Below are 13,860 nucleotides of genomic sequence, written 5' to 3'. Positions count from 1 at the left end.
AGACAATCATCATACTTTGACTATCGTTGTTAAAGAAGTTAAAGTATTTGACGATGTTAAACTTGGTTCAGCTGGATGGCATCGTCCAGAAAGAGCGATATTTTGGCAAGCCGATTTCTTGCCGTCTTCAGACATCCTGATGACTAATTGTCTTTGGTTGGGCGCCACATTTAATCCCCCCCCCCAAAACGCGCGCCCACACACACACACACACACACACACACACACACACACATTGTTAGCCTCTATCTAACTATCTCCGGATTACGTCACTCGGCTGAAAACCTGAGAAACATTCAAAATCTTCCTATGCCCGAAAAAGCTAACATCACACATTAGCTGCCTCTACGGGGAGAAGATGTGCTGCAAAATTAAGTAACCTGACAAGCTTTGGAACAGTGAAGAATGGCTTCTGGCCTCCCTTGACTCTTGTGCTGAGATGCAGAGAGGACTGAATCGTACCATCTTCTGTTTAGGTAGTTCAGCGCATCGGAACTTCAGCCACCAATCGTATCACCAGAAGAGCCAACCTGACCCCAGTCAGGGAGGAGAGAATCCACCACACTCGATCCAGGCTCAGTGAAACCTCAAGAGGTCTCTGTATGTTCTACTTGCAGTAGGGGCCCTCACTTCTCTTGACTCGTGGGAGTGGTTAGATAAACTGGTCTCGAGCCAACAGGGCATGGTAATCGCACACTTGCAGATAAGCTGCTAAATAATAACGCCAAGAACCTCAGAGAACCATAAACAGCTATATAGAGAAAATAACTGACAATGCTAACTTGCCTCTACTAGGAAAGTGGCTAAATTTTGCACTAACATCGACGACTCTACCAACTGCAGAACTCATAAGCACTGTCAAACAGGTTGTTCTGGCACTTTCAAGGAATGCTGCAGACGAAATATGACGTGAAGCATGCCCTACACTTACGAGGGCTGTTTCACCAACGAGAAACATCTCCAAGAAAGAGAGAAAAGCAGTCAGACGCCTCCAGGAAGATACTTTTATAATCATTCTCCCAGAAGGAAAAAGAAATTATAAGGTCCTGCTAACAAGTCAGATATATGAAAAAATGTGCGCCCTATTAGAGGATGACGTCGACAGGAGAACTGAAGATAATCCTACTAACCGAGTGAAGAAAAGGATCATCAGGCTTCTGAGACACACATTCCAAGGTAATAAGATTGTACAGGACTTTGTCCACGAGCATGTGGGCCACATAGACTTTACGGAATACCTAAAGTACACAAGGAAGGAATGTCACTCTGCCCAATCATCAGCAACATAGGTGTACCAACACATGAAGCAATAAAACACTTGACAGCAATTCTCTGCCACTTTTTGGGCAATTGTCAACACCACATACGGAATTCTGCGGATTTCATCCAGCAGCCGCAGAGCTTCAGATTGGGCCAGAAGAATTCATGGAGAGCTTCGATGTGGTGGTCTTTCTTTACAAGGGTACCTCTGAGAGACTCCCTATAGGCCTCGTCGGAGAAAAATTGGAGCCTGCCTTAATGAACCTGTTTGAAATCATCCTTACGGCAACCTGCCTCCCATTTGACCAAAATTACTGTCAACAAACAGAAGGACCTGCGATGGGCTTCCCTCTGTCACTAGTGGTAGCCACCATATTTATGGAGGCGTTTGAGGAAGAAACCCAGGAGTTGACAGTCTACAAGTCCGCATGCTTTCTCCGATATGGAGATAATACGTTCGTAACCTGGCTGCACAGACGACATTATCTACACGACTTTCTGCAATATCTGAATTTGCTGCACCAAAACATCAAATTCAAAGATGGAAAAAATAGTCTTCCTTTCCGGATGTGCTCCTCAGGTGAGGACCAGATGGCACATTAAGGCACAGAATCTACAATAAACCGATGCATACAGATGTTTACTTGCCTGCCTCAGCAGTTATGCCGCTTCACAACGAAAAGGTGTCCTAAGCACAATAATGCACAGAGCGCGCGAAATCTCGTACCAAGGCAGTCTAACATCCAAACTGCAGCACCTACAGGCTTTGTTTCTTATCAACAGTTAATGCAACCGCCAGATACAACATTCCTAAAGACCAAAGAAGACGAAACCACAGCCTGATGAGGATCAAGAGAAACCTGCAATTATCCCATACATCGGGAACACTTCAGAAAAAAATCGGAAGAATACTCCGGAAATGAGACTTTGCAAATCTGACTCCAAGTTTATGGAGATCAGAATTTGCGTTATTACCATGATGGCCGATTGCTGCACCAAAATTCGCGTAGACAAAGAACGAATACGCCACGGTAGACAAATGAGTGAGTCACGATTAAGAAACAAATGTGCGGAGGAGTGTTGTCTCCAGCCTTTTATAATTTGGATATTGTGCTTCCACGGCTACTAGTGTACGTTGCCAACTCTGCAGGGAATCTGCACTGACGTACCCTTGTTATATCAGTATGGCGGGTGGTGAGGACTTTGCTTATGTCTAGCGTTGTCGTCTCCACTTGGCGCCATCGCGAAGACACAGACATAAATGGCTTCAAATGGCTGTGAGCACTGTGGGACTTAACTGCTATGGTCATCAGTCCCCTAGAACTTAGAACTACTTAAACCTAACTAACCTAAGGACATCACACACATCCATGCCCGAGGCAGGATTCGAACCTGCGACCGTAGCGGTCGCGCGGATCCAGACTGAAGCGCCTAGAACCGCTCGGCCACAGTGGCCGGCCAGACATAAATATCTCCTTCCACAACCTCATGGGACACGAAGAAAATTTGAAAGAAATCAGCTTTCTCCTAAGGCCGATTCCGTGTAAGCAATTTTTAGTAAATGTGATTTATGGTAACCACATAATTATTCTTACGGGACAGTCTGATAGTCCTACACAACTTCCTCAACACATTTGTAGTTTTAGAATTTTGCTAACAGTTCATTTACTGGAGGAGAATTGCATATTAATTTTATGGAACAGGTTAATGTACATGTAATCGAGGTTATTGTCATCTTATTTGTAATTTCATCATCTGTCAGAATCTGTGGCATGAATTTAGTTGTATTTATCCATACTATGCTCCTTTGTATGGGCTGGATGTAATGATTGACCTGGCATCTCCAGCATGAGCGCAAATCGTTCTGGATAAGAGTATAATCTACACTGAGCAAAACGCATACCTGGCTTGAGCAATAAAAGATGTGGATGTATGTGCTAGTAGATAACGGTGTAAATGTATACTTGAAAGAGAATGATACGAGAGGTAGTTTGTTTTCAACCACCGATCGGTTGTGTATTTTTTACCGCAGGAAAATCTGGTGATGTATTGTGTAGTGTTTCTAGCATGTTTGCCTATTGTGTCACATTGGACTTTTCAATTCTGAGTACACAGAGTGTAAATATGCATAGAAACAGTGAAGACCTGCTAACAGGTTTCGCCTGATTTCATGCAGCCCGTATAACATAACTGTCATGCGTCTCCTTCTTCATGACATTTCCCTGCCGCATACTGCAGGGGCAATAAAGACATTCCAGCCGCGTTTCCGGTGGGAAGTGTTTGATCACCAACCATACAGCCTGGACGTGGCTCCATCCGATTTTCATCTCTTCGCTCACATGAACCGCTGGTTATGATGACAGTATTTTGGCACAGACCATGAGGTGCAGATCAGCTTCGCGAATTGGCGGATATTGCAGGCGTCTGCCTTCTGTGACGAGGGTATTAGAAAGCTCGAAATACGCTGCGATAAATTAATTCGGAGCGCTAGCTATGCAGAGAGGAAGCTCGAAAGTGTAGCTAAATGTTGAAAATAAACGTTTTCTTGATTTTCACTGTGGTTTCTATTTCGCGACCGATCGTAAGTTGAGAAAAAAAAGCCTTCGTAATTGCTGGTGCTGTTTGTTTATTTTGTAGCGGTATTTCGTTGCTTGTGGTTGTTACACGGGCCGGCTGGCGGTTGCAGGCATCATCTGCGCCGAGGGAGCGCTGTGGCGCGACCAGCGCAAGTTCGTGGCGAGCACGCTGCGCAACCTGGGCATGGTGAAGGCGGGGCCTCGCAGGGAGCGCCTGGAGGCGCTCGTAGCGGACAGCGTCGACTACTGTCTGCAGGTAGGTGCGCCCCTGCACTGAGGTGGTGGTACGTGTAATGTGCGTAACCTGCGCCACTGCTTACCTATAACTGCCATGCAATTCAACACGTTAAGAGACGTTTATCACCAACGAGGAATACCTTCTTGACAACTTGGGGTACAGCACCGCCTTGGCTCCGTCCCCTGATCTGCCTGCTCCGTGACCTTTGTCGATTTCCCAAGGATGGTACCCCTTCACTTGTGTATCGTCGGGCATTTGCTGCTCTATGTGCACAAATGACGGAAGCCACATTTATTTACACCGATGGCTCGAAAACATCGTTAGGTGTAGGGAGTGCCTATATTGTTGGCAACACCCCAAATCACTTTCGGCTTCCCGACCAGTGTTCGGTCTATACTGTGGAGCTTTACGCAGTTCTCCAGGCTGTCCACTACATCCGCCGCCATCAGCGGATACAGTGCGTTATCTGCTCAGATTCTCTCAGCTCTCTCCTCAGTCTCCAAGCTCTTTACCCTGTGCACCCTCTGGTCCACTGGATTCAGGACTGTCTGCGCTTGCTCCACTTGGGGGGCGTCTCGGTGGCGTTCCTCTGGCTCCCGGGACACGTTGGTATCCGTGGAAATGAGGCGGCCGATATTGCGGCCAAGGCTGCAGTCTCTCTTCTCCGGCCATCTATTCAATCGATTCCCGTCGCCGATCTACGGAGCGTTTTATGTCGTCGTGTTGTTCTTTTATGGCACGCACATTGGTCGACACTTCCCCATAATAAATTGCGGGACGTGAAAGCTCTTCCTTGTGCTTGGATCTCTTCCTCCCGAACGCGTCGTCGGGAGAAGGTAATTTTAACTAGACTCCGGATAGGGCACTGTCTTTTTAGCCATCGACATCTTTTAAGCGGCGATCCTCCCCCACTCTGTCCCCACTGCTCTCAGCTGTGGACGGTAAGATACCTTTTAATTGAGTGCCCCTATTTTAATCCGTTACGCTCCCGTCTACAGCTGTCGCCTGATATATCGTCGATTTTAGCAGATGACACGCGCTCAGCCGATCGCGTTCTCGAATTTATTAGTGCCAGTGAAATGACGTCAGTCATTTGAAGCTTTTTTTTGGGGACAACCAACCCCTTTCTGTAGAGGAATTTTTAAGACTTCCTTCTGCTTTTAGTTTCTCCAACTTTATGACTTTCGTTCCCATTGCTGCTGATTTCCATTTTCGGTTTTTTACTAAGTCACGGACCGGGTGCTAATGACCATAGCAGTTTTGCGCCCTAAAACAAAAAAAACAAAAAAAACAACGAGGAATGCATTCTGTCTGTCTATTTAACAACCTCAGAGCTTCGTACGACCAGTTAGGATACTTTTGGACAGACAAGTTGCGTGACTACCTTGCGATGTTTTTTTTCGTATTTTAGGGCCAGAGTCATGTAACAACGTCTGAATGATATTTCCACCATTTGGCTGTACGAATTTCTTTATTTTATATTACTATTATGATTTCAGCCTTTATCAAGTAAGCAGGGTTGGTAGTTAGACTTTGTTAAGTGAAGCCATCGTCGAGATCTGTTGCACTGGGTATCCCAGCGGGTAGATAAGTACACAAATTTCGGTGATTTTGTACTCATCTAAACTCTGACATACGCAGTTCAATAGATGTTGACGATGACCTCACTTAAGAAAGTCTAATTATATTCAACGTTGTTGTACTTTATAATGGCTTAAGGCCGAATTCATGACAGTAATACAAAATAAAAAAATTTGAACAGTCAAATGGTGGAAATATCATTCAAACACCTTGAAACATATCTAATTTTTTGGTTCCTTATTATGCTCTCACCTCAGGACCATTACCTCTCATCTCATAATGATTGCAACAAAAGTTCTCACTTATCTTGTCTCGAAGCTGTGCTCCTCCATCAAACCAAATGATTTGCAAATTCTCTTTGTCAGCCTCGTTACACATCTATGTATATTGTGCGCAGAGTGGAGGGTAGCTCGTTGCAAAAGTGGGCAGCACCAACAGAGATGGAGTTGGTGAATCATGTGGTTTGATGGATAGCCACAGCTCCGATACTTGGTAAGTAAGACTTTTGTGTTAGCAGAAGAGCCAACACCGTGTTACGAATGGAGGCCGAAATGCATGCGTTTTAGCTCACGCAGGCTGACGTGAAGAGGGAAGAACTATACTGACGTGAAGTCTGGAACATGACAAGGAATGAGAATTCAGAAAGAGGACATAATTAGTTTGATACTTAACTTTAATCCATTAATGATGAACGTCGCTCTTGACGGTACATGAGTCACAATATTATCTGTTCAGAAGACGTTCTCGAAGATAGTACTTATAGTAACTGAATATGGCGCCTTGCTATGTCGTAGCAAATGACGTAGCTGAAGGCTATGCTAAACTCTCGTCTCTGCAAATGAGAGCGTATGCAGGCAGTGAACCAAGCAAAGTCGGCTGTACAACTAGGGCGAGTGCTAGGGAGTCTCTCTAGACTAGACCTGCCGTGTGGCGGCGCTCGGTCTGCAATCACTGATAGTGGCGACACGCGGGTCCGACGTATACTAACAAACCGCGGCCGATTTAAAGACTACCACCTAGCAAGTGTAGTGTCTGGCGGTGAGACCACAAAGACCTTTTGTTTGCAATCAGTATGAAATGAGAGGTAGTCACACTGACGTTCGTGCACACTAAAATGCTGAAAAAGTAGACATATCTCAGTGTGGTCACGTAACCTGAAGATGGAGGGGGAGGGAGGGAGAGAGAGAGAGAGAGAGAGAGAGAGAGAGAGAGAGAGAGACGGATATCTCCTCCCGTCTTACATTCGTATTTTTTATTTTAAGCTGGTAACACATCAGCAAACGTATAAAACACAACACTTCGAAAACTTTCGCATGCATAACACGACAGGCAGACACTTGGAGTACATATACGTTCCATGCGGAAGATGGCGGAGGGTGGGGGGGGGGGGGGTAACGTGTTGGACAGGAAAAGCATCCGGCCACCCCTTAAATTATCACGCCAAATCCGTTAATAACCATGTCGGTCCTGCGCCGATGCGGGAAAAAGGCACAAGAAAAAGAAAAAGACTGACCTGCTCATTAACATTTAATTCATTGTGCTATTTCGTAATCGATAAATGCCCAAGCATAGCGCCATTCAAAACACAAATTATCTCATGAAAATTTTGGATGTATTTCCCTGACGTAGACCGCTGCAACTTGGTCGAAATGCCCTTTATTTTAGTCTTTCAAGTGTTTTACAAGATGTCGTGGTAGTACACCCAGAAGGATTTTAATGAGACTGACACCGGCCGCGGAAATTAAAAATTCACAAAAGTGTATTAGGTATGGGTAGCATCTAAACTGATCTGTACACATTATATCGGTAAAAATTCAGTAAATGATATGTGAAATAGGCATTTATCCAACTGAGTAGCTGAATGCTGGATTTACGGGAGTTGAAATCCGTACTGTATGCTAGTTACTGATAGCATCAGACTACAATGAAATTTTCCTCACTCAGTTTTTTGAGCACAGGATTTCTGATGGTGAGCGTATTATGAAAAAGATGCAAAGGGGAAAAAATGTAGCATGAAATGTGAGCAATGTGTCGCCTTAATTGAAACTACCTGTTTAATCAGCAGCTATTGTTTAGCTCTGGCAGAAGGATCTGGAGACACTCAGGCAGGGTTTCTAAGCTACTGCAGATGTTGTGCTAGACTCGTTAGTATCGTAGAGAACAGTACGTGGTGGGAAGGATCCACCATGTCACAATAAATGACAGATAGTAATATAAATGAACGCGGAATTGAAAAGCAGCTCAAATCACTCGCTAAAGGAAAGACCACAAAACCTGATGGCCCACCCGCTAGGTTTTATATTGAAGTTTCGGAGGAAATGGGTGAACTGAACCTACCGAAAAGAGCTTCGGCTGTCACCCGTGATGTAGATGTTGTGGTGTGTAGCGTCATACATGTGGAAACAAGACAGCGGACTGAGAATGTTGAAATCTGATGAGGACTTGATCCACAAGGTTAGTGAAATTTTTGAATGTTGTCATACCAATTTATGCTGTTAAAGTACTATTTATTGCTATTGCAGTTTCCACACACGGTCATTGCCACGCATTTTGAAACAAAATGCACAACGGTTACGATATCAGTTAACAAAAGTTTACAAACGAAAATTCGACGCTGCTTAAGTAGGAAATGCAACCCACTCAACAACGTACAGTGACATGCTGGAACATGTTTTCCAGCTGTGTGAAACCAAATACATGTTGGGGTATAAATCTACCCACTGTTCCATACACCATGCGAGCACAAGTGAAAAAGCTGATAAATAACGGCGAACAGCAGACATGATAGTAAAACAACATCCATTATAAACAGTAATTTTGCAATTGATGTATCAGTTACGATTAGATGTCTTGCACTGCTTACCTTTAATTCATTTTCTCAGTAGCATTTTCTGATTTTATACTTCTGTCACTTTTGTCCTTCCTTTGTATACGTTTTACGAACTATATGATACTGACTCTATACACAGGGAGTCCATAATTAAAATTCTGGTTTCAAAACTCTGTAGAAAGAGAAAAATTGCTCAAAATGACATCAAACTTGAAAAGTACATTATTTAAGCAGGGCAAATGTCACAAAAAATTTAACGAAAATTTTGCCAATAGATGGCGTCATTAGTGTCAGTATGAAACGTCCCATTAGAAAAATTATAATTATTATTTAGCGCAACGCAATCTGACTTTCAATAATCCCTATAGCCCTGACTAACATTTAACTATACCTTTCACAAATCACTTACTTCACAAAAATCTTCGTTACTCGAACTACTGCAATACAGCGAGCGCCACTACTGCCATCTAAATAAAAGATTGAAACTACTGAAGGCACTAACTACTGATAGTCATAGTTATCAAATGAAAGATTTTGATAGAGAACAAACAATGTATTTACCTTAATAGTGTTCAAAAGTCATAATATATATAGCAGTTCATGACATCCAATCTTACAAATTTACTGTCTCTGATAGACACACGTCCAGATCATCCGCTCTCAAAATTCCGCCATCTCTCTCCCCACATCCACCACTGCTGGCGGCTCACCTCCAAATGCGCAACGCTACACACTTAACAGCCAACTGCCCAACACTACAATAGCATATACTCCAACAATGCAAACCAACCACAGCCTTCACACAGCACAGTCAGTGATTTTCTTATAGAGCGCTACGTGGCGTTCCCAACATCAAAACCTAAACAGCCTACTTACATAGCCCCCATGCTCCCCACAAAAAATTTTACAAATTGTTTTGGGCAGTGGCCAATACAGATTTGAAGAAATTTTTCATAATTACAATAACAAAGGTATCCAATGCACACACTTATTGATACAATGTTGGTCAAAAGCTAAAATTTTCTCACAGTCCATAAAGACAGTCCTGATCATTCATCACAGTATTAATTACAATTTTATGCACAAAGTCTGAGCATTAAAAGAAAATGCACACAGAAGTAGTGGATTTCCATGCAGTCTTGAAGAAGTAGTGTGTCCTTCCGACGGAAAGACAGTTCTGACTCTTGACATGCAGACAGGTAATGGGCCACAACAGAGCAAACCCACAGCAGAGTCAGTCGAAGTTTTGAAGAATATTGGTAGGTAGGTCATTACAGAGCAGACCTACTGTAGTCCTGGTAGAGATTATGGTATTGGTGGGCCACCAGAGGTGCAGACCCACTGCAGTCCTTGTAGAAATAATGGTATTGGTGAGCCATCAAAGATTCAGACCCACTGTAGTCCTTGTAGAGATGGCCAGCAGCCATCTGTTGCGACTGTGCTGGTGCACAATCACCGTCGAAGAGTCTTGTGGACAATATCACAAGTCCATAAACCACCATTTGTGCACTCACAAAGTTTTTGGAATTGTCCTTAGAACCAGCAATGCTGTTAACCAGTCCCTTGCTGAATTATTAACACATGTGCAAACACTATCAGTCCCTACTTCTCACATATTGTCCATATACTATGACCAACAGAAACGTGTGCAGTGAAATGTAACTTACAAGTTACTTAATTTGATGAAATGGTGTCAATTACAATTTTATAACATAAGAATACAATAACAAAGGTACAAAATACATCATTAAAGAACATAACAATACAGATAACATTTGTAGTAAAACAGGCTTTACAAAAGAATAGAAATAAACGTGTACATCAGTGTTACAAGAATTTTGACATAAGTACATACATAAAAGATCAGAATAACTTTTGAAACATCAACTTCACACATGAGCATTAAAACAAAACAAAATAAATAATGTCTAAACATCTTTACAAAGTAAATAACATATTATTAATGCCAATTATATTTGAGGATAACAGTATTCCTCATCATAGTGAATGTAGCTGAGTACTAGGAAAATTCTACAACATAAATCTTATTAGATAAACACATAAAGACAGGAAAAACACAAATTCACATAGCGTAATAACACAAAAGTACAGGACAGGGTTTGTTTGCAGTGTGACATTTGGTACTGCAGTCCAACCCAAAACTTCATTCCATAGATATTTCCTCTTATTTCAACATTTGTTTCCACAAAAAAAAATCCTATCCAAGCATGCTTTCTGTGTTCTGTTCACATCCTCTTTCAAAAATAGTTTTTCTCCACTGTACATTACTTTTTTGGCCAAATCATTTTCTTATAGCTTCTCAATGCATTCCTTCCAATTCATCACAACTCGTTCTCTTATATAGCCTACCCCATCTTAAGCTAACTTAAATCTACTGAGCTCATATATATATATATACATACTAAGGGATGAGGCAATGCAGCAGTACAAAAAATTAACACAAACAGCAATGACAAAAAAATGCAAATTGGCAAAGCAAGCAGCAGTATATCTAAATTAGCAAAGCAAACGCAACATTACAGCTAATATGAGGCAATGAGCAGCAACAAGAAAAATAAATCATTAGTAAAACTGGCTTAACAGAGTAACACAAAGTGAAATTCAGTAGCGCTATGCCTGGCAAACAGCAGCAACAAATGCAATAACTTACATCTAAACATTACAAACCCACAAGCAGAAAAAAAAAACAGTACACTAAAGACAACAATGCAGATAAGGGAAATGTACATTCACATCGTAATATCTATGTAATTAAAATGGTGCACCACAAAAACTTATTCTACAAAAAATTACCAAGTACTTGAAAAGAAAATTATATATGCAGTTACTGTTATTAGTCCCTTCTTGTTGTTCTTTCCTTTCCAAGTGCTCCTTTTTCGAAGAATGTGGATCATAAAATTATTATTTAATAGATCTGTTGACAAAAGTGTTCACATTAGCAAAAGCATTTTATTTTATTTTATATAACCAATGCTGCAACACAGCTGGAAACGAGATATCAAATGAAATAAGCAACTATGTAAAGCAAAGCTTAAAAACATCATTCAATAGCCATATGGCATTTCATAAGTCAGTAGAAATTCTCTCAAGTCTCATAGAAAGGCACTTGTCATAATCAGGTGTGCAGATGTAAGAATATTTCCCATCAATTCATAACCATATCACCAAGTAGCACAAAGTACGTGCTCCACAGTATAATCATATGTTTCCAAGTAATAGCCTGTCATATTTGCGATGCTTTCTACAAAGTAATGTCAATAGCAAGGTTAATGGCCTCTTTTTCTCCATGTAATGGCTTTTTCTCCAGGCAGCTGGCACAGCTGGCCGCTCACAACGCATTACGTCAAGGTCACTTGGCTTTCTTACCAAAATATTTACGACAGCAGTTTGCACTACAGTGACAGTCTCATATAAAAAATATTTCATAGGTCGAGAATTTGCGTTACAAATGTGTAGAAACAAAATCCTATAAATATAACAGTGTCCAAAAAATTTTCGTCGGCATTGTAATACATTCACACATTTACACACATTTCATAACTCTTAAAGTGCGATTCTTGGTTTCCAACATCCTTTTTCACAAATCAGCGTCCCTAACCACTACTCATCATTCCTTACCTTATTACACATATACATATTCGTCGACATTCTTCAATATTTCATCATTATAAATATGTAGTATAATCAAATTCATCTTATACCATCAGCTTATTGGTTATAAACATACCTCAACAGCATAATACGTACACATCGTTGTCGTAAAAATAACATCATAACACCTCAGTTAAATCTCAATATCGTCGTAGCTTTCTGCAATAATTTCAAAACCTAAAAAGAATTCTCTGTTCATTTCAATAGTGTCATCTACCTCAAACGTACTTTAAAAATCAAGATCCCATACCAAATACATCATTCAAAGCTCTCATAGTATCACAATGGTTCCGAAAAATATGAAGGGTTTACACAGTACAGACGAAATACAAGTTCATAAGTGTCAAGTTATCCAGCTGTGTAATTACGTAAACATCTGTCACTGGTGTAGTAAAAAAATGTTTCTCTCTCAGTTAAATGATCAGATAGCTGTGTAATTCTGTCTTACAGAAATATGGTACCGATGTGTAAAGTTGTATAAGCAAATACCACATTAGCTAGGGCTCCTTGTGCTTGCCACACACATGGTACACAAAGTAAGCGTGTACCCCGCTGAGGATTAATGTAATTATACCCTCAGATGTTACAGATTACAGCAATGGAATGAAGTATATCACGGAAAGCCTTTGTATCTCCGTAATTCAAAAATCTTTAAAAATAAATGTTTTAAGTACACAATTAATCACTCAAATACGTGTACTGTAGCGCTAAACTGTGCGTCTTGTAAGATAATTCTGTCGAAGTGTCGTAGTTATCGTCCTCTGCAAGCAAAGTTCTGCAGAAGTCGATGTACTTACCTCGTAATAAACAAAAGGGAAAAGCTACGCGTATAGATATCGTAGTTATTACGTACATTACCGTGATCAAGAAAGTATTATACTGTAACGTATTGTTGTGCTACGAAAAAGGCTGTCTCATTGTATCTATACCACGAAAGTTACTACTAAAACATGTTTTACTTTCCAGAAGAATTCAGAAAAACTGTGCAGATATAAAGCAGATACAGCACAAAAGCAACAATGTAATTGTGTCACACATTAGTAGCGTCGTGATATAATCGTGTAGCTGTCAAAGAAACCAAATACTAAGTCATCTTTAATCTCACAGAAAGTACTTCAAATAAAGAATGTCTTTTCAAGTTACCTAAAATGTTGCATTAAAATCTCATTAGCAGTATATGTTCTAAGTATGTAAGCCTTACAGTCGTTACGTAATCGGGCAACTAACAAGCTAGAATGTACAAATAACAACACTGTGTCGTCTATTCACTTCATTTCTTTTTAAATAAATTCTCTTGGTTCTTGACTGGATATTTAACATCAAACATTGTTGCATGATAACAGTTTCTAAGTCTGACAAAGTATACTAGTAATTGAAGTGAAAAGTTTTATGGCAAAGACAAAGTTAAAAAGCAGATATATTTCAATAAACTGTTTTACATGTGAAATGTGGTGTAAACCTTTACTCTTCCTAGTACGCAGAATTTCATCTTCAACGCAATCAATGTTGTATACGTCGGTAAGGAATGCTAAAATTTTCTATAGGTTAGCGTCTATGTTATTTTTCGCTGAGCCAGCCGGCGCACGTGGCTACCTGCGGTGCGAGTCATTGTCTGTCTCTTTGTTGGCGCGCATCGTTATTATGATTAGGAGACCTAACGTCTACAAATTCACCTTGACGTGAAGGCCCTGCCCTGTTTGAAT

The 13,860-nt window shown here is 41.0% G+C and overlaps 1 protein-coding gene across 1 annotated transcript in view; it reads left to right on the top strand.

Annotated features, from left to right (window-relative positions):
• Window positions 1–13,860, top strand: part of LOC126162453 (cytochrome P450 306a1) — a 421,350-nt gene that overhangs the window by 277,811 nt on the left and 129,679 nt on the right. Inside the window, exon 3 of the mRNA XM_049918978.1 lies at window positions 3,947–4,092. Coding sequence (XP_049774935.1) covers window positions 3,947–4,092 — 146 coding nt within the window. The remainder of the gene's footprint in view (window positions 1–3,946; window positions 4,093–13,860) is intronic.

Source organism: Schistocerca cancellata, chromosome 1, assembly GCF_023864275.1.
Source record: "Schistocerca cancellata isolate TAMUIC-IGC-003103 chromosome 1, iqSchCanc2.1, whole genome shotgun sequence".
Taxonomy (NCBI): Eukaryota; Metazoa; Arthropoda; class Insecta; order Orthoptera; family Acrididae; genus Schistocerca; species Schistocerca cancellata.
The sequence above is the reverse complement of the archived record's forward strand: the minus strand, read 5'-3'. Positions and strand labels throughout refer to the sequence as shown.